Genomic DNA, 20,817 nt, shown 5'->3' with positions numbered 1-20,817 from the left:
GAGCAGCAACAGCAGCAAAGAAGGCTGTTGTGGCCCGCCAGCACCAGTGGAGCTGGCACCAGATTTGGCCAGTGAGGAAGTTGGGGAGGAACATGGGCCAGTCCTGGAGTCTGGGGAAGGCTCTGATGAGGGCTCTGTGTCAGAGGCAGAGAAAGGACCAGAGCCATGTGCCAGTTATCAGCTGCCTTCAGAGTCAGACATCAGTGAGGCAGATGAACAGCTGGAGCCTGTTCCCAGTGTGCACATGCGCAGAGTTGCCAGACGAAGGGAACAGCTAAAGAACAGCAGTCGACTTGGAAGTAAGGCCACAAGTGGACAATGAATGGCCCTTCCCAGAGGAAATAAAAGAGGAGCGAAAGTGGAGTGGAGTTTGTAGGAGACAAGTAGTTCGCTCAATTGGTTTGTGACTCTCTTGAGTCTTGTTGCCAAGTTTTGCAGATATCGGCCTGTCAGCTCTCCAAGCCAGATAAGGTATCTATGACTGTAAATCCCCCCTTGAAAGACTTTCCTGGATGTGAATGAGCAGAATTCACAGTAAATGAATAAAAGGGTTTTTGTCGAGACAAGGAGGTTGTTTGTTGTTGTTGTTTGTTGTTTATTATATTTATATGCTGCCCTTTTCCCCCGAAGGGGACTCAGGGCGGCTCACAACTCAAACCAGGGAAGGGGGATACAGACAAAAAATTAAAAAAATGACACATAACAATGCATAATTTAAAACACACGACAGTCATACCATTCGAGATGGGGGCAACAGCTCTTTAGCCCCAGGCCTGTCGGAACAGCCAGGTTTTAAGGGCTTTGCGGAAGGCCTGGAGGGTGGTGAGGGTTCGAATCTCCACGGGGAGTTCGTTCCAGAGGGTCGGAGCAGCCACAGAGAAGGCTCTCCTCCGGGTAGTCGCCAGTCAACACTGGCCGGCGGATGGAATTCGGAGGAGGCCTAATCTGTGGTTGCTTCATGCTCTTGGAAAGCCTAGGTCAGAATAAAGGCTGGAATCTGAAAAATAAAGGAAATTCATATCCCAGTCCTTTATTTGAAAATTGTGCATTTCACACAATGCACAACATTCAAAGGTGTGTTGGAATAATAGGAAACATTGCAAAATGCAGAGGCTTTGAACAAAGTCACAACTTCAGATTGGAAGTGTTGTATTGTGCCTAACCATGACCAGCAAGGTAGCTGGGTATATATAAACACTAATACAGGTGGAATACAAATCAAATACATCTATGTTTTGTACAAACATGTAGCACACGGTGCCATAATTGCACACGCTACCATTTGCAACCCATAAAGTTTTGCCCACATTTTATGGGGACTAGGATTACATCAATAAATGTGAATAAGATGATTTATTTCGCTTGCTGCTTTTTAAAAGCCAAGTAAACTGATACAAAATAGAAACTTATGGACCTAGCATCTGTTAAGCACCTGCTTGTGCTAAGAGGAAAAAAAAAGGGTGACATTGCTATTTTAAACTTGGTTTTCTCCTTGGCTACTTATAAAATTGCAGCAGGATCACCCGTATTCCATGAAAAGGTCAAGTTTAAAGTTACCGAATCTCTATCAGAAAACAAGGTTGGTTTCCTTGGCTCTTGTTTGTGCTTCAATCTCTGCTATGGGTTAAATAAATAAATACAATATAAGTCTGCTGTTCTGTGTAACAGGTGAAGCAGTCAACTAAGTACAAATGGCATTTGTTTAATCTTTCTCCTTGCTTTCTAAGATTTGCAGGTAAATTAATAGCAAAATGTAATTACTTTGGCTACTTAGCTCTCTGGGAAAGTGGAAGTTGACACAGTAGTGTTAATACTGCTATAACGTCAGAAAAGGATTTTTTTTTTGCAGCAGTTTTGTTAGTGTCTTTTAGTGCTTGTGCTACTGCTGTAGTGGACATGAAATTGTGAGGAAATAAGAGCTTTTAAGTAAATCCTGAGTGTATTATCAGCATAGTCTTTTGATCTGACATGCAGATATAGAAGACACAAAAGGCCCAATTTATGAAATCAAACTGTGTAACAGTGAACAAATCCCCTGGACCATTTGCTGGTTGATTTAAAACTAGCCACAGCTAAGTTCAGATCTAGGTGGTTTTGCAGCTTTTAACCATTTAGGTTTAACATTGACATTATTGTTCTGAGCTGACCTGATCCTGCAGGCCAGGTCTTTGGAGCCTTTTGATGAAAAGTAGTCACTATGGACCTCAATTAAATATGTTTTCATTTAGGTGCATCGCACGTTGCTCAAATAAACTGTTAAAAGAAATATTTAACAGGAATTTGTTTCTCTCTCAAAAGGTTAGTTGTAACACTATAAGGCCATGCTCTGATTCGTAGTTTATCAGGAGACAGTTATGCCCTGGCAATGCCTGTTTTTCCATGATACAGTACTGCTCTCATCTTGTCCTAGCCCATGGATGAAATAAGCTTTAATTATATCACAAAGTCTCCTGTTTTTAAATACTATTTTTTTCCTTAAGCCATCACTGCTATACCATAGCTTCAGGGTGGTAAAATCAGTAATGCTGTGTTGCAACTAATCTTGAAGCTGAAATAAGCCAACTTCTTGTGAATGTCGTCAACTATATATGTTTTGGGACATTACTGCTTTATTACCATATTAATTTGAATTTCATTTAAGATCAATAAATTCTAAAGTGTGATCATAGTTCAGCCTCCACTGTAGCCATTCTTTGCAGTATTCTGAAAATAAAAGGTATCAAGCTTTTTGTTGCTTGTGGTTTCCCCTTCAATTGTCAGTTTCAATCACTATAGTGTGTGTGTGTGTGTGTGTGTGTGTGTGTTCCAGCATAATTCTGGAACCCCTCAAGCAATTTCAAACAAACTTAGTACACAGATGACTTACTCTCTGGAAACAAATACTGTGGGGGTAAGACACCCCTAACACCCCTTGGGGTGTGTATTCTGTTATGATACAGTCTGTTGTGCCTTAAAATGGCTTCTACTGTATTGCTGTAAAATGGCTTCTACTGTACAGTGCAGTGGAGTTGCCATGGTAATGGGTTCACTGTACTCTATAAGGGGATTCCCTCTGGTAAGGGAAAAAAATCCAACATTAGAAATTATGTTTCATCCGGACATTTCCCCCCTATAAATAAATACCTGGGCAATGCCAGGTTATCAGCACTAGTAGAAAAATATAAAAGAGTAAGTTGGTCTAGTCTAGTGGTAAAGGCACCAGTCTAGAAACCAGGAGACTGAGAGGCCTTAAGTATAAAAGCTGACTGGGTGACTTTGGGTCAGTTACTCTCTCTCACCCCAACTCTCCTCACAAATGTGTTGTAGGGGAAATAGGAGGAGAGGAGAGGATTAGATACATTCACCACCTTGAGTAATTTATAAATATAGTAAAGGTGAAGTGTAAATAAATAAAAATTAAAAATCGCAATCACCCCAAGTTAAACAGCTAGCTGGTTTAAATTTATAGGAGTAGCTAGTTGCACTGTCTCTTTTCTGTCTGGAACTATTTCCACCCTATTACTATCCTTATATCTTCATATTATTCAAGAAACCAGGATGATGCTCAAATGATGAATGAAGGAAGAGTAGACAAGGAGCCTAAAGACATAATATCTATCGCTGCTGTAGTACCACAAGATTTTGTCTGCTGGCAGTAGATATGTTCACCACCAACAGTATTATTTAAATATCTTATTTTATTTTTGGTAGGGTGGAAATAATGCAGGTCACACTGTCGTTGTTGATGGGAAGGAATACGATTTTCACCTCTTTCCTAGTGGTATAATTAATCCTAAAGCTGTTTCTTTTATTGGTAAGTATTCCATTCAGACTCATAATATCCAAATATACTGTACATTTATTCTTTATTTCAGCAACATTTATCTATTAGCCTTTTCAGTATGCAGGAATAAATCTGACTGAATTCAAATTAGAGATAAAACAACCTGTGCATTTTCTTGTTTCATTTTCAGATTTTGAGGAAACACTGACCTTATCTGTGCCTTTTCAGTAAAAGAAATGAAGAAATACTTAAGATTCAGCACAAGTGACCGAGATTTTTTTAATATTCAGAACATAGAATAGCTGTTAAAAATCCCACTTTATGTCTAATTTTCATACATTTTTAGTTACATTTTGCCATACAGGGAGAAGTGGTCTCTTCTAAGCCAGTTGCCCCAGATCTGGACCCAAGTGATGGCACTATTAGGTGTACTGGCCTCTAGCTGCTGCTGGTAAATGCCAGGTCAGTGTAGAATAAGACTGTGTCCATCTACATTATTGTGGTGGATGAATATATTGATCTGGCATGTGTTACTAAGACCAAATTAGGCAATGACAGGATATAGTCCTATCAAAAATATTCTCAGCTTATTTTCAGGTTCTGCAGTAACTGCAGCACATTGGTCCAGCAGAAGGGATAGTACAGAGATTTTCTCAATACAGTACCAAAGAGAACTTCCTTGGTGTCTGGCTTATATGTGGAATTGGGCCATAGAGATAAGTTAACTAGGAGGCCTGCATGAGTTTCTGGATGTCATCTCAAGATCATCTGCAGCTCCTAAGATTGGTCATCTAGGGCAGGGGTGTCAAGCTCGCAGCATCACGTTGCCATCACGTGATGTTTCGTGATGTTTTTCCCATTTGTGGAGCTGGAGTGGGTGTGACCTGCATATGATGCATCCAGCCCATGGACTGGCAGTTTGACACTCCTGATCTAGGGGGACTTCAGTGTCTTTGTCCTGGGAGAGGAATCTATACAATTTATAAATGTCTGGGCTCCCTGGCAACCATGGACCTGTTCCATGTAATCCTGGCTGCAGTATCCATGAATGGCATATGCTACATATGTATGGACTTGTGTTTGGAGCAGATGAGACATGATCTGGAGATGAAGGACTGTGATGCACCTGCAGTTGTCACATCTCATTGCTGGCTTATCTTATACTCAAATCTTCATGATGTAACCTAAACAAACATTGGGGAGGGCAAGCTATCTTTGTTGATCTCAAGAAGCTGAAATTTTAGTTTAGATTCTCTTGGGAATCTTTCTGCCATAGGAGAGAAGGAGTGATGGTACCCGTATCTAGGAAAGATGTTGGGATACTGGGTCAAGAACTACTATTAAGAGAATGGTCAGGTAAGATACAGTATAGCCCACAAGTGGTTTGAGAGCTTGCAATGTCTCACATTGAGAGTTACAAGATTGATGTCAGTCTTGTGGGGAAAACAAGATAGAAATTGCAACAGGTTGAGCTAATTCTACATTATCGTAAAGTTATCATGCAAGCCTGAAAACACATGTCTCACCACATCTCCTTTATAGCCCAAGAAACTAGGGAGGGTCACTTCTGAGCCTCTTGCCCTGCCCACTCTCCAGTTGAGGGTTATGCTATCTTTTATCTGACCATTCCTTTGACAACATCTCTTGATTCAGTCTCCCAAGGTCTTTCCCACATACCACATCACAAAGGAGGAGATACTGGATTAAGCCGGCTTCAAGTCATATAAAACATCAGAAAGACTTCTAGAGGAATGGAGATTCAGATTAAATTGGAGTAAACAATAAATGGCTGTTGAAGATAGACTGATAGTTATGGGACAGAGAAAAATTAGCTAGTAAGCTTAAAATAGTCTGCTTAGTGTTAATACTGCTGAAAGCTCATTAGTTCCAAAGTAATTGAACGTCCACAAAGCAATCTGGGGAAGTGCACTAAAGACCAAAAAAGGATGAATGGAACTGTGGGACAGTCACTCAACCAATGCAGAGGGTATCCAATGAGGGTGGCAGAATGTGCCAAAAGGTAAATCAAAGCCTTCCAGTTAGATAAAGGCCAGCTGTAGATTTTCTGAGAGCACAGAAAAAAACATCGCCATCAATCTTTGTAATCCTTTCTTGGAGGAGAAGGCAGAGAGACACAGCAAAGTGAAACCTTATAATATGTATCCTAACTCAATAGTCCATTCTTTAATAATTCCATTTTAAACTTTAATTAGAAAAGCTGGAAAAATCCAATCTGTTGCAAATTCTTCTGATATAAGAATAGCTGTATTTGCCTAATCCTTACTCTTCTAAGGATGATATTTGATGTCTTGATTTTACAGCAAAAGTTTTGTGTATACCTTTTAGGTAATGGAGTGGTTATACACTTACCTGGCTTATTTGAAGAAGCTGAAAAAAATGAGAAGAAAGGTTTGTACCTCATATTTTTCTTTTAAAAGAAAGGGGCTTGTTATAAATAGTGGCATTCATCCTTATTTTAAAAGGATATTTTAATGTTCTGAAAAAAGAAAAAATGGACCTACTTCAGTTATTGTGGACAAGAGATTAAGGCTGGAAAAATTCCCAAGAGATGGTAAATTACATTTATTTGAAAGACACTTTTTAGTGATTGTAAATGTGTCACTGATGGTGAGCAGGCTTTGGCCTATGAGACTGCGATATTGGTCTCTGCATGCTACACTTTGAGTATTATTGCTCTAAGAGCAAGGATTTTCATCCTGGGTAACTGGCATGAAGGGTTAGTTGGGGAATTCTGGGAGTTGAAGTCCATACATCTTCAAGTTGCCACTTGAGAAAGATTGCTGTAGATTGTTCAGTCCTCTATAGCCACATTCTTCTAACTGATACATGTTTCTTTTGATAGGATTAAAGGACTGGGAGAAAAGACTTATAATATCTGACAGAGCACATCTTGGTAAGTAATAGTCAGAGACAGAAAACAAATACAACTTTTTCATATTGTTGTTAATTTTATTTGTACTGGGAAGGATTTATATTTTTGTATAAATTTTATTAAAAGTTTTTACAAGAACATAAAAACTAACACAAACTAATACAGCATAAAGAGAACAAAGAAAGAGAAAAAAAGAAAGTGCAGAAAAAATATAAAAAGAAATTGAAAGAAGCTTATTAATCATTTGCAGCAAATACAAGTTATCTCTTACTCTATGATTACAAAAAAGCTTTTTAATTACCCAATCTTTTTCTAATCATGAAAACATCCAGTCATAAATGCATTTTTTCTGTTTTAGGCAAAAAGTCTACAAGAGTTTTCCAGTTAGCCATAAATATATATACTGTCTTTTCTCTAATTAAAAAGGGTAATTTAGCAAGCTTCATATTTTTGCCTATGAACAAATAATTCTTATTTTAATATATTTGATACAACAGATGGTAAATTACAATTAAGGTTGTTTTGACCTGGGCAATTTCTTTATTTTGAAGCACAATGCTGCTAATAATTACACCACCTTGATTCCTTTATTGTTAGAACACTAAAAACATAATTGTATGAAATATTTGAAAATCAAACCTTGTTTTATCTCCCTCAAATCTATGCAGTGTTTGATTTTCACCAAGCAGTTGATGGACTTCAAGAAGTACAGCGTCAAGTACAAGAGGGGAAAAAGTAATTATATATCTTGGTATATTTGAATTCTGCTACTAGATGTGGCATAAGTCTGGACAGAAAACATATACAATGCAATGTAATGCAACGATTCTGTTATTTTTTTTTGGCTGTTCTTGTTTAAAATATCAACTTACACAGCATGCATGAGTTTCAAATGTGCAAGAGTCAGATAATATATAAGAGCAGTCTGATCCCTATATGTGTCATGCATATATGTCACATAGACTGTGCTTGTATAAAAGGGATGCACTGATAAAAGCCATATCTCTATACATCTGGTAACTGCTCTGGAGAAAATACATATGCTTTACAAGTAGTGCATGAGGAGACAGATCATGTGGTTAGGTTTTTATTATATGGAGGCCAGTCCATGTCTGATGCCCATATTTATTTATCTTGCTGCCTTCTTCCTATCTACACATGGGGCTCTGTTATAGAATCTGCACTTTAGAACATGGCAGCTCTTCATGACATACCACACAAATAGAAATCTGGCTGTTATCTCTTCGTGAGAATGATGAAGTTATGGGAACACTGACTAATGTAAAATTTAGACAATGAATCATATATATTATCTTTCCTGAGGCAAATTTAGTGACATAGCATTATCACCCAGATTATGTGTGAGAATCTCTTCAGGTTTGTTCAGTTATACAACTGCCACTGCTGAATTAGTATTAGCATTACAGTAAGGTTGTAAAAGCTGAACAATGAACAAAAAGGCATCTTTGTGTTAGGGATTTGGATTCTAAAAGTATTTTGAACTGCCAGAATCAGCCTCAGACGATATTAAGGTTAATTATGAGGTGACATGTGATACAAATGGATCATGCAGTAGAAAAATCTCTTTTAAAGCCAGGTTACGCTAATGAGTATTTACTGATGGTAGGTAGGAAATCAATTCTGAGTAAAAGATAGTTCATACTCAAGTAATTATTGATAAACTTTTCCAATGTTTTGGGAAAAGACGATATAGTTATTGACATGCTTTTTTCCCTTCCAGTTGACCACAGTCATGTCTCTGTGCTGGAGGTTATATTTGATAGGTCACTGAGCTGGAAAATGATACCCAGTTAATCTATTTAGAACAACTCTGAAAAATCTGGCAGTGAAGTAGTGAAAGGAAGCATCCTCATAGCAACCTTGGCACACAGTACAGTATGGAAAAGTACTTGTACATGCATAGCATTCTGGTCCAGTTCAATTAATCAGTGTGGGGTAATATAGCTACTGCTGGATTCCCTAAAAGAACGACATTGTGATCTTTGAGATGATCAGAACATCCCAAACATAAATGACTGAAGTTTGGAAGATGCGCAGTTGAGAGGAATAATGCCTTGCAAAGACAATATATCGCTCAGTAACCTTAAAGAAAATGAGGTTGGGAGCATTATACTTCTCCTGTGTGCTGCTCCGGGAATCCAATCATGGTTAACTTAGCCTTCTAGCCTTGAGACTGAGTATGCAAATATCAAAGTTACGCCTCCTCTGACTGGACTTCCGTTTCCTCTCCAGTTCTTATTACTCAGTCAAGCCTACGAGACTTATTTTCAACGCTCTCTTGATTAATTGCTAATATTTCAAGATTAAGGATGAATTTACTTGGTTTTCACTGTGGATTTCTTGCTGGATTGGAGGTAAAGCGGCAGATTGCTGCCAGCCGATTCCTCCCTCGCTGTTTCCCTTAAAGGGATATCGGATCGCTACAGCTGGAGTGGGGCGTTCTCCGCCTGCCCTCCCTTAACATCAGCGCGCAAGGAAGCTGAGTCTCCCAGCGCTGCTCTCCATGCCGGATAGCACCCGCCCGCGAGCGCGGTCAGATCCGAGGCTTTGGCTTGTCGGAGCGGGTCTCCCCCCCTCCCCGCCTCCCTCCTTTGTGCCCTCGCTGGAGCGGCTGCCGGGGGATTACATGAATCGGCTGTTTGGGAATTTCCCCTGCGGTTCCTTTGAATTTCGCGCCTTTGATGCCGGTGACCTTATTTGGAAGCGCTTTTCACGCATGCGCTCTAACGCCTGGGATGAGAAGGCAGATTTTGCTCGCGCGCTTGAGTTTGCGCACTGCTTCCGCCCCTCCCTTTTCCCTCACTCGAGTTTGCTGACTCAGGGAGGAGGTCGCTTCTCTTGGTCTCTGCTTCCACGTGGCGTTCTTGGCGAGTGCTTTCAATTGCATTCCTTTGTTTCGCTGATTGAGCTCTTTCAAATTCATATCATGGCTGATCAATTGCAAGGTACTGTCCGGCCAGTTTCTGAGCCCCGCTCCCCTGGCGAGGGAGGGGCCAGCCCTGGGCCTAGTAGGGCCGCGACCAGGGCCTCTACTAGTAGGCCTCGAGCCTCATCTACTGTTCGGGATAAGTCGCACAAGCGCAAGGACAAGGCCAAAGTTCTCCCCAAGGCATCTGGGGCTCCCATTTCTTCCCCTCCGGTTCTGATTCAGCAGCCTGTGTCTCCGGTGAGGGTCGTTGAGCAGGGTTGGTCTCCTGATATTCAGCTTCCCCAGGGCCCTACTCCTGAGGTAGGGGCTTTCGGGCCTCGATCCCCCCCAATTATTTCGGAGGCTAGTGGGGCTTCTCTTCGTTCACCTCCACGCGCTGGGCCCTCTGCCACGTTCACCCCCACAGCTGCAGGCCTCAGGCCTCTGGAGGGCCAGGATTTGGGCCTTTCTGCTGAATTCTACAGCATGATCTCAGAGGCTATTTCCAGAGGGGTGGATGCGGAATTAGCGCGTAGATCCCAGGTCTCCAGGCCTACTCTGGCCTACTCAGGCCTGGCTCCCCAAGCAGTACAAGGGGATTCTTCCATTCTGCAAACTGATCCTCCTTCCCCTTTACACTCTGTGTTTAGCGCACAATCTCCCTTAGTGGAGGAAGGTGAAATCCAGGATAGGGAACTCTCTGGTGACGAGGGCCTTCCTGTGGACCAGCCTCCGCCCCCTGGGCTTTTCAGGCACACTCTCTTCAAATCCCTGCTATATAAGGCCAAGACTACCACCCACATGGGGGAGGCAATTTCTGCAGAAAGTGCTGCTGTGGGCCTGGATGCCACCGAGCGGCTCTTTGCTGAGCAGGTGGCTCTGCAAGATTTTATTCCATCTCCCAAGCTTTTTCTTGATTTAATCCAAAAGCAGTGGGATGAGCCGACCGCAGTTAAGCCCCCTGGGTCTGGTGATAGGAAGCTTTTCACATCTTCTCCAGAGTTGGAGGCCCTCCTGCAGTTTCCCACAGTGGATGCTCCCATCGCTGCTCTTGCTTCACCGGCGTTAATTCCTTCTGAAATTTCGGAAGGATTGAAGGCCGAGGACCGCAAGGCCGAATCGGTCCTTCGCAAGACTCATCAGGCAGCAGCGTGGGCCTTGCGATCAGCCACTGCAGCTTCCTTCTTTAATAGGACTTCTTTAGTTTGGCTGAGACAACTACAGGAAAGGCTGGATCCGGAGGAACTGCGCCTCCATCAGGATGTCACCAAACTGATAGCGGCCCTAGAGTTTTCTGCTGATGCCACCCTTAGCGCGGCAAAGTTTGCATCCCGAGCCGTGGCTTCCAATGTGGCTTCTCGCCGTTTGCTCTGGCTCCGCCACTGGCAAGCTGATATCAAATCCAAGTGGCGTCTAGCATCCACGCCCTTTAAGGGCGGGGCCTTGTTTGGTTCAGTGCTGGATCCAATTCTCATTGAGACTCGGGACAGACGTAGGGTGCTTCCCTCCACAAGTGCCCGTGTGGCCAGAAGGCCACAGCCTTATGGTAGACGGCAGCCCTTTCGGTCTGGGGACTCGGGGTTTACCTCTGCCCCCTATGTCCCCAACTATACCAGGGGGTTCTCCCAGGCACAGGACCGTGGCCAGGACCGAGCCGGGGCCAGAGACAGGGGGCGCCAGCAGAGTCAGGCGCAGAGTAGACGGTCATTCCGAGGAGCGGGCAACCGATCCTTTCGCAGATACCGCTGACTCGCAGGAGGTAGGGCCCATAGGAGGACGTCTCTTGGCCTTCGCCCACAGGTGGGCGGAGCTCACGTCAGACGCCTGGGCCCTTCAAGTAGTGAGTTTGGGTCTCACGCTAGAATTTCTATCCATCCCCCCGAGAAGGTTCATCAGGTGCCCTGTGCCCAGGTGCCCGTCAAAGCGGCGCCTTATGGACACCGAGATATCTCATCTTCTCACCATCAGGGCCATAGAGCAAGTTCCCAAAGGGCAGGGAGGCCTAGGGTTTTATTCCATCTTGTTCCTAGTACCAAAGAACTCCGGGGGATGGAGGGCAATCCTAGATTTGAAACAGCTCAATCAGTATATCAAATACCAAAAATTCAAAATGCACTCTCTAAAGAGCATATTGGCTTCCATCCGCCAAGGCGACATGATGACTTCCATAGACATCAAAGAAGCGTACCTCCATGTGCCCATTCATCCGGCACATCGGAAGTTCCTGCGGTTTCACTTCAACGGCCGTCATTATCAATACCGGGCCTTGCCATTCGGCCTCTCCTCGGCCCCGCGCACGTTCACCAAACTTCTGGCAGTATTGGCAGCCTCCCTTCGTTCAATTCCAATACGTATCAATTGTTATTTGGACGACGTGTTGGTGCTGTCGTCCTCTCGAGATCAGGCCCTCCGAGACCTACAGGTCACGATGGACGCATTGCGGGACCATGGCTTTGTCCTCAATCTGCCCAAGAGCCACCTGCGCCCAACCACGTCCCTCCTTCATCTGGGAACCACCATCAACTCGATGTCGTGCGAGGTTTTCCTGTCCCCGGAAAGGAGGCAGAGCATATACCACCTGGCGCATCATGCGCTATCCCATCGGCGAGTACCGCTGCTGTCGCTATCCAAACTGCTAGGGAAGATGATCTCCTGCATCAGCGTGGTGCCCTGGGCCAGGTTCCATGCGCGTCCTCTCCAGTGGTTCCTGCTGCCCTTCCAAAGAGCGCATACCAGTCATTCCCACATCAAGGTGCAGCTCCCGGGCAAGGCCAGGCGGTCCCTGCATTGGTGGATGTCGTCCAGGCTCCTCAGGGGATGTCCATTCAAGGAGCCGGACCGCGTTCAAGTTACAACGGACGCCAGCTTATTCGGATGGGGGGCCCATGCCCTGGACAAGGTGGCCCAAGGTCGATGGTCGGATCAGGAGCTGGCGAACAGCATAAACTGGCTGGAGTTGCGGGCCATCCGTCTGGCTCTCCTGGAGTTTCGGGACATTGTATCTCATCACCATGTGTTAATCTTGACCGACAATGTGGCCTCCAAGGCTCACATCAACCGCCAAGGGGGAACGCAGTCCAGAGCTCTGATGCTGGAAGCGGAAAGGTTGTTCCATTGGGCGGAGCCCAGACTCTCATCGATTCGGGCGGAGCACATCTCGGGCGAAGCCAACACTCAGGCGGACTGGCTGAGCAGAGCGACTGTGGATCAGGGGGAGTGGCAGCTCCACCCCATTCTCTTCCAGGAGCTCTCTCGCCGATTCGGCCTGCCCGAGGTGGATCTGTTCGCTCACCCGCACAACGCACAACTTCCCCGGTTTTACTCCCGATACCAGACTCCGGGGGCGGAGGGAGTAGACGCTCTACGCAGCCGTTGGCCGGCCGGCCTTCTCTATGCCTTTCCTCCTCTCCCGATCCTTCCGTCGGTCATTCAGAAGATCTTGACAGAACAGGCGGAAGTGCTGCTGGTCGCCCCAATGTGGCCCAGACGTCCCTGGTACGCAGACCTCGTCCATCTGTCCGTTTCGCGTCCTTGGAGGATCCCGGACGACAAGATTCAGCTCCACCAAGGGGCTCTCCGGCACCCGGGCCCTCAGCTGTTGCAGTTAGCCGTGTGGCACGTGAGCGGGAGATGCTAGCGGCCCTCCACTATTCGGACGAAGTCATTTCTACAATTCAAGCGGCCCGTCGCCCGTCGACTACCCGTATTTACGAGGCTACCTGGCAGGCCTTCTGCCGCTGGTGCCGACGCACCGGGGTCGATCCCATCAAAGCCTCGGTGCCCCAGGTTCTGGATTTCTTGCAGTCCGGCCTCAACAAGGGGTTGGCACCAAACACGCTTCGCCGTCAGGTCACAGCCTTGTCGACGGTGGTCGGGGGTGGCCAAGGCCGCTCCTTATCCCAGCACTCGCGAGTTCGAACCTTCCTTAAGGGTGCTTCCAACTTACGACCGCCGACGGTACATCGTTATCCCACGTGGGATTTGACCTTGGTTCTCAGGGCCCTTACAGCTGCCCCCTTTGAGCCTCTACATTCCATCAGCCTCCGCTTGCTGACGCTCAAGACGGCCTTCCTGGTGGCCATAACATCGGCCAGGAGGGTGTCGGAGCTAGCAGCCCTTTCGGTTCGTGCGGATCTTTGCATCTTCCACCCGAACAAGGTAGTGCTTCGTTTGGATCCGACCTTTCTTCCAAAGATAAACTCGTTGTTTCACAGAACTCAAGAACTTGTCCTGCCGGACTTTTGTCCTCACCCGTCTCATCCGCGGGAGCGTCAGTGGCACCATCTGGATGTTCGCAGGGCTCTTCGTCGCTATGTGAAGCGCACGGCGTCGTTCCGAAGATCGGAGGCCCTGTTCGTCTCCTTCCAGCCATCTTCAATGGGACAGAAGGTGTCCTCCCACACCATCGGCCGATGGTTGAAAGCTTGCATTGCGTTGGCGTATGACTCCCACTCCAGACCGGTTCCAAGGCGAATCACTCCTCATTCCACCAGGAGTGCGGCCACCACAGCGGCCTGGGCGACGCAAGCGTCTGTAGAAGAGATTTGCAGGGCGGCCACTTGGGCATCCCCCTCGCCCTTTATTCGCCACTACAAGATTGATGTCTTCGCCTCGGCCGAGGCGTCCTTTGGGCGGAGAGTGTTGCAAAGGGTCCTTCCGTCTGCGGAGGAGCCTGACCAGCCTAGCTCCCGCCCTGGGAGTTCATTGCTTTGATATATCCCATGATTGGATTCCCGGAGCAGCACACAGGAGAATGACCGTTGTCTTACCTGAACGGTCCTTCTATGGGTGCTGCGAAGGGAATCCAAACCCGCCCGCAGCTTCGGCTGGTCAGGGCTCCGTTTTGATGTGACTCTCTGACTTGTTACTGACTGGACTTGACTCTGTAGTGCCGGATGACTTGCGGCTTGTTTGAGGATTGACATAATGATCCTTCGGTGGACTTCGTAAAAGAACTGGAGAGGAAACGGAAGTCCAGTCAGAGGAGGCGTAACTTTGATATTTGCATACTCAGTCTCAAGGCTAGAAGGCTAAGTTAACCATGATTGGATTCCCTTCGCAGCACCCATAGAAGGACCGTTCAGGTAAGACAACGGTCATTTTCCAGTTATATTTGTTGTTTATCTGGGTTGCCTTTTGCTTGAGAATCTTCAGAATATGAATGCCTGAGAATATAATGAAGAGAAATATTTCCATTTGGATCATTTATTTAAAACATTTATATAACCTTTTCTTAAAGGCAAAACTCTGTGAGGCTCACCATATAAAAATTAAACAATGTGTAGAGCAATAAAACATAGCTAAAAAATGAAGACCACTAAAACCAAAGTAGAAAAATGTGGTGCCAAAATCACACTTTTAACTTTAAAGGGATAGCTACACCCCTCCTTTATTTGTTGCTACTTTTCAATTGGCGAGTTGAACTTTGACTTAAGTTGGGGTTGGTCCTTATATGCTACCCCTTTATTTCTTTTAAAGAGAAATTTAGTTGGTAGTTGATGCAACAGGATATAATGTTGTTATTCCCCAGTGTGCTGGATTTTGGCATCCAACTTGAGTTCCAAAATAATAACGTTCAGTGAGAGTCATATGTGCAATTCATACACCTTTCTTCTATTCAAGCATGAAAAAGTAGAAGTTTTTTTTTCAAATTTTGTTTGATTTCTCAAAAGAAAATAAATCTGTATCTGTTCTGAACCTGAAAAGATCAAAGACCTCATAGGCGAATATTTCTTTTCTAATGCATGCATGCATGCATGCACGCACGTCCAGACTACTCATTTTAACCAATTTCTTTTACAAGACATTTGGAAATATCTGTACCACTAAATAACTGAATAGTTCAACAGTTGATTCCACTCAATTGTCTTTTTTTGCTAGCATTGGCACGACAAAAAAAGGAATTGGACCAACTTATTCTTCCAAAGCTGCACGGACAGGACTTCGGATCTGTGATCTTCTTTCAGACTTCAGTGAATTTTCATTAAGGTATTCTTGTCGAGTGCACAACAAGGAACTTCTTGGATGGGAACTTTTTGTAGACTCTTAAGATATTGTACAGAAGGGAAAGTATGTATGAATGTGCTCTGTGGGGAACTGTGAAGATAGTTGTGCAAATATTACTGAAAACAGGCTGGATTTGGAGAAATATTTATTTCATTGACTTAATTAAGATAAATTCTGATTATCTTTGACACTTAAAAACCTGTTGTTTGAACATACAACCTGGTCTCCATGCATATTTCACCAGGTATTTTTTGCCTGTGATTTGTAGGGAAACATACAGTTTAAAATATCTATGTACAGTGTATGCTGCTAATTGTTGATGTTTTGCAGATTTAAAAATCTGGCTCACCAGTACAAGTCAATGTTTCCTTCTTTAGAAGTTGACATAGAAGGACAACTAAAAAAACTGAAGGTAAACCTCTAACATTCCCATCTTGAAATTTGGAATTTTAACAGAATAGATAAACCTAGATTGGATTATCTTTCCAGGAGAATGTCATGATTAATGATGATGGTGAAAACTTCTGAGATGACTAGAACTAGTGTCATTATGACTGGAAAAACTCCTTCACCTAAAAAAGAATTTATAACCTCTTGGACTCAGCTGAATATTTTTGTGCTATATGCAATTACAGGTAGTCCTCAACTTACGACCATAATTGAGTCCAAAATTTATTTTGCTAAGCAAAACATTTGTTAAGTGTGTTTACCCCATTTTGCAACCTTTCTTGCCACAATTGTTAAGTGAATCATAATGTTGTTAAGTTAGTAACATGGTTGTTAAGTGAATCTTGTTTATCCATTGACTTTGCTTGTCAGAAGGTAGAAAAATGTGATGACATGATCCCAGGACACTGCAACTGTCATAAATGTGAGAGAGTTGCTAACAATCTGAATTTTGATCATGTGACCATGGGAATGTTGCAACGGTTGTAAGTGTGAAAAATGGTCATAAGTCACTTTTTTCATTGACGATATAACTTTGGACGGTCACTAAATTAACTGTTGTAAGTCCAGGACTATCTGTAGTTATGAGACATAACTATTTCAATCTGAATGGTTCAAACTTTTTCAATCATCTTGTTCAGATCCTTAAATGCCCAAAGTCATCCAAAAGGATCTGACAAGATGCCATTTATTCTCCTGCAAATTAAACTGGCAAAACTTCAGAGTTTGTCATGATAAATATAATCAACCTTATTCTTGTGTCTAGCCAGCCTATCACAGTTAGCAACCTGTATATTTCCTCCTTAATTGCCTAGAAATTGTGTTTTTTCTGGTTTGGCTTCTGATATGCTTCTATTCTTAACTTTCAGCCAATATAGGAGAAATATAGTAACTTTTCATATATATATGGAATATTGCAGGGATATGCTGAAACAATAAGACCAATGGTCAAAGATGGAGTTTATTTTATGTACGAAGCACTACACGGCCCTCCAAAGAAAATTCTGGTGGAGGGTGCCAATGCAGCACTGCTTGACATTGATTTTGGTATGTCACTTGGTACAGTATATGGTTGTCTAGCTACATAGAAATCTGTTTAATAAATTACTATGTACATAGATATGAGAAGGGTTAGATTATTATTTCATGAGTAAGGTGCATATTGATGAGAAATAATAATGCATACAGATGAGAAATAGAGCATGCATTTCCTGAAGCCTGACAGGCCACTGAGAGAAATGGTGATTAGTTTACCCTTTTCATACATTCTTAAATATTCATAGTTTGTATGATCGTGAGTCTTAATCATGCTGAGAAATTGATGAGACCCTGGTGATTTCAATGGCCATATTGTAACTATGACATAATTTGGATCCAACCATATCAGAGTTGTTAGGTAAGCTCCCCATTGGGAGAGCAAGTACGTTCAGCGAAGCGTTGTGTGAGTTTTGTTGGAGAACACACAAACCAGCATACAGAGACACTGCAGTTTAAATAGGCTTTTACTTTCGTGGAAATAAGGTATCAGAGTCCATCAAATAGTCCAAGTCATACACGGATAAGACAGTCAGTCATCAATGTCGTTCAGTTAAGGGATAATCCAAATAACATAGTCCAGTATCATATGATCAGTTCAGTACTCAAAGTTTGCTAACAGTTGCAAAACTTACAATAGCTCACGACACTCAGATCAGATCAACCCAGCATCTAACGAACAGAGAGCTAACAGTCATTTTGGCTCCCTCTTATGGCCGATTGAGGAAAAACAGCAACCAATCACATTTTACAGTATGATTTAAAGAAACAGGTATAGCATTGCTATATGATTTATATATTGCCAATCCAACCATTATATTCCTAACATTCTCCCCTTTGGGTAGGACAAGATATAAATCTTACAATCTTAATCCGTATTCCTCGCAACAACATTTATGCTTTATGTTACCTTGGGCCTTACTAAAATGATCTGCGATGTTATCTTCAGACATACAATACTCCAGTGAAACTAATTTACTATTCACACTTTGCCGTACAAGAGTATCTCAAAGTGTATCTTATTTAGGGGTCAACATGAGAGAATGTACTACCTCTTTTAGAATGCAAGTGAGTAAAGATTAGGAGCAGAATTCCAAGAAGGAATTTGTTTTCTGCTGTACAGTTTTGCATTCTTCTCAGTTGGCTTATTAAACCATTTGTTTAATTTGTTGCCTTCTGGAACCAAATGTACAGTTTCTTTTTACAAGCATGTAGTTATTCCTCATTTTATAACCATAATGGGAACTGGCAACTCCATTGCTAAACATGACCATACCGTCTTACAATAGCAGTTGCAACAGTTTTGGTTGCCATTGTTAAGCACATCCCACATAGTTGTTAAGCACAATATCACATGATCACCATTTGCAACGTCTTGCTGTCTTCCCCATTGACTTTGCTTTTTGGAAGTCAGCAGTGATGCTGCAACCATCATAACTGCAAGCTACTTGTCAAGTGCCCAAATGGTCATCATGGGACCTGGGGGACACAATGAGTATGAGGAATAGTTGTAAGTCTCCTCATTGAGCACTGTCATAATTCTGAACAATTACTGAGTGGATAAGTAAGCACTACCTGCATATGGATGTTAAATGTAACAATATTTACAGAGCAATGGTGGTGCAGTTTTGAGAATGCAGTACTACACGCTAATTGTGCTAGCTGCCAACAGTTCGGCAGTTCGATTCTCACTGGCTCAAGGTTGACTCAGCCTTCCATCCTTCCGAGGTTGGTAAAATGAGGACCCAGATTGTTGGAGACACTAGGCTGACTCTGTAACTGCTTAGAGAGGGCTGTAAAGCACTGTGAAGCAGTATATAAGTCTAAGTGTTACTGCTAAGTGCTGTTTAATAATAGCAATAGCAATAGCAATAGCAGTAGACTTATATACCGCTTCATAGGCCTTTCAGGCCTCTCTAAGCGGTTTACAGAGAGTCAGCATATTGCCCCCAACAATCTGGGTCCTCATTTTACCCACCTCGGAAGGATGGAAGGCTGAGTCAACCCTGAGCCGGTGAGATTTGAACCGCTGACCTGCTGATCTAGCAGTAGCCTGCAGTGCTGCATTTAACCACTGCGCCACCTTGGCTCTTATAATATAGAAGAGCATAATGTGCTTGATAAACCTGGACTATGCAGGTTTCTCCCGCACATTTTCATGTGATTCCCTGATCTTTAAAGGTGATGTGTTGAAGAGCTGTTTGAAATAACAGCACTCTTTTTTTAAAAAAGCAGGATGTACCTACTTTTTTGCTTTTTGATAGGCACATATCCTTTTGTGACATCATCAAACTGCACCGTCGGTGGTGTATGCACTGGATTGGGCATTCCTCCTCAGTATATTGGAGAAGTTTACGGAGTAGTAAAAGTCTACACAACAAGAGTGGGAATTGGAGCCTTTCCAACTGAACAAATAAATGTAAGTATTATAATTAAACTAGTACAAATAAATTAAAATAAGCATAGGATAATACAGACTTGAGTATTTTACAGCCTCCAGGCCATATCTGACCCTTTGGTTGTCCCTATCCAGCCCATGTGAGGTCAGACAGAAATTAGAAATAAAATGTAAATAATTGTACCCCAGGGAGCAGGAGAAACTGAATCGGGTCCAGTTCTACACTTCTTCAGTCAGTTGACAGCCATGGGAGGGGGAGGAGAGAAAGCACTTTTCTGTATCTATGCAGCACTCACCCCTTGCTTGGAGCAGCTTTAGGAGACAACAGCAACTATGGTTTAGGTGGGGGACACAGGCTCGTCGATCAACCACCGTCTTGCAGGCAAGCAGGAGGAGTACATCCAGGATCTAGCAGGAGAGAAGTGGTGGTGGCAGAAGCGTGGCAGCTGAGCCAGGCTGGGCTGAGGTGAGACTCTATATTCCCACCTCCCTCCAAATGTTAGTTCCAGCAGCCAAAGTCACCAAGAAGGAACTCAACTCTAGACAACAAACTCTCCGACAAAGAGCAACAGGAAGCCTATTGGTGTGGCCCTCCACAATAGTCCCAGTTTCTCATATGGCCCCTTGGGAAAATTAATTGCCCGCCCCAGGATAATGTGTTGTAATGATCCTGTGCTAATACATGCAAGTATTATGCCACTCAAACTTTATTATAAAAGAGAAACTGTGCGGATGATATTAACCTGCTCTCCCAATTGTCTTAATTTTCTTTGAAGTGTGATTCTCCACCAAATCACAGCTCCATTCTGTAGCATACTTTCAAATGTCTTTTTACAAGTTATCCTGATCTGAATCTAATTTTAAAAATTGTGTCATCTCCCAAATCCACTCCCTGATTCTCTCAATTTGGAATTCTTAATTTGTTTAAATTATTTTTTTTACTGTAGCCTATAAATGCCACTGGATAGTGGACAAAGTGGTATAATAAAGTAATATAGTAAAGTAATCCAGAGTCATATTGCACACAGATTTAATCAATAAATAGACTATTGGGGGGGTGGGGGTGGAATAAGCATCAAAGAACTGCACCCCAAATTCTGCATTTAGGATTGAATTAAAAATACAGAATACTCTAAATCCAAAGTATGATTTCAATGACAAATGAGGATTAGATTTTGCATTCTTTTCTGCTTTCTTACATATCTTTCTTTCATGAATATATTTAATGCTTTGATATATACATTTACATATGCTATAATCTACAATTATTACAATACATCAATGGTAATTTTGAATAAGTTTCTAAGTCTGATTTTAGGGCTAAACGCCAACCATAATTTACCAGC

At 43.2% G+C, this 20,817-nt stretch overlaps 1 protein-coding gene across 1 annotated transcript in view; it reads left to right on the top strand.

Moving 5' to 3' along the window:
- Window positions 1-20,817, top strand: part of ADSS1 (adenylosuccinate synthase 1) — a 30,474-nt gene that overhangs the window by 4,420 nt on the left and 5,237 nt on the right. Inside the window, exons 2-9 of the mRNA XM_014073372.2 lie at window positions 3,691-3,793; window positions 6,110-6,172; window positions 6,627-6,677; window positions 7,325-7,391; window positions 15,466-15,573; window positions 15,922-16,003; window positions 16,959-17,085; window positions 19,338-19,492. Of these exons, the coding sequence (XP_013928847.1) occupies window positions 3,691-3,793; window positions 6,110-6,172; window positions 6,627-6,677; window positions 7,325-7,391; window positions 15,466-15,573; window positions 15,922-16,003; window positions 16,959-17,085; window positions 19,338-19,492 (756 nt within the window). The remainder of the gene's footprint in view (window positions 1-3,690; window positions 3,794-6,109; window positions 6,173-6,626; window positions 6,678-7,324; window positions 7,392-15,465; window positions 15,574-15,921; window positions 16,004-16,958; window positions 17,086-19,337; window positions 19,493-20,817) is intronic.

This window comes from Thamnophis sirtalis, unplaced genomic scaffold (genome assembly GCF_051295495.1).
Source record: "Thamnophis sirtalis isolate CommonGarterSnake01/CBP01778 unplaced genomic scaffold, rThaSir2_p1.2 scaffold_1, whole genome shotgun sequence".
NCBI classification, from domain to species: domain Eukaryota; kingdom Metazoa; phylum Chordata; class Lepidosauria; order Squamata; family Natricidae; genus Thamnophis; species Thamnophis sirtalis.
Note: the sequence above shows the minus strand (reverse complement) of the source record. Positions and strands in the feature narration are given on the sequence as shown.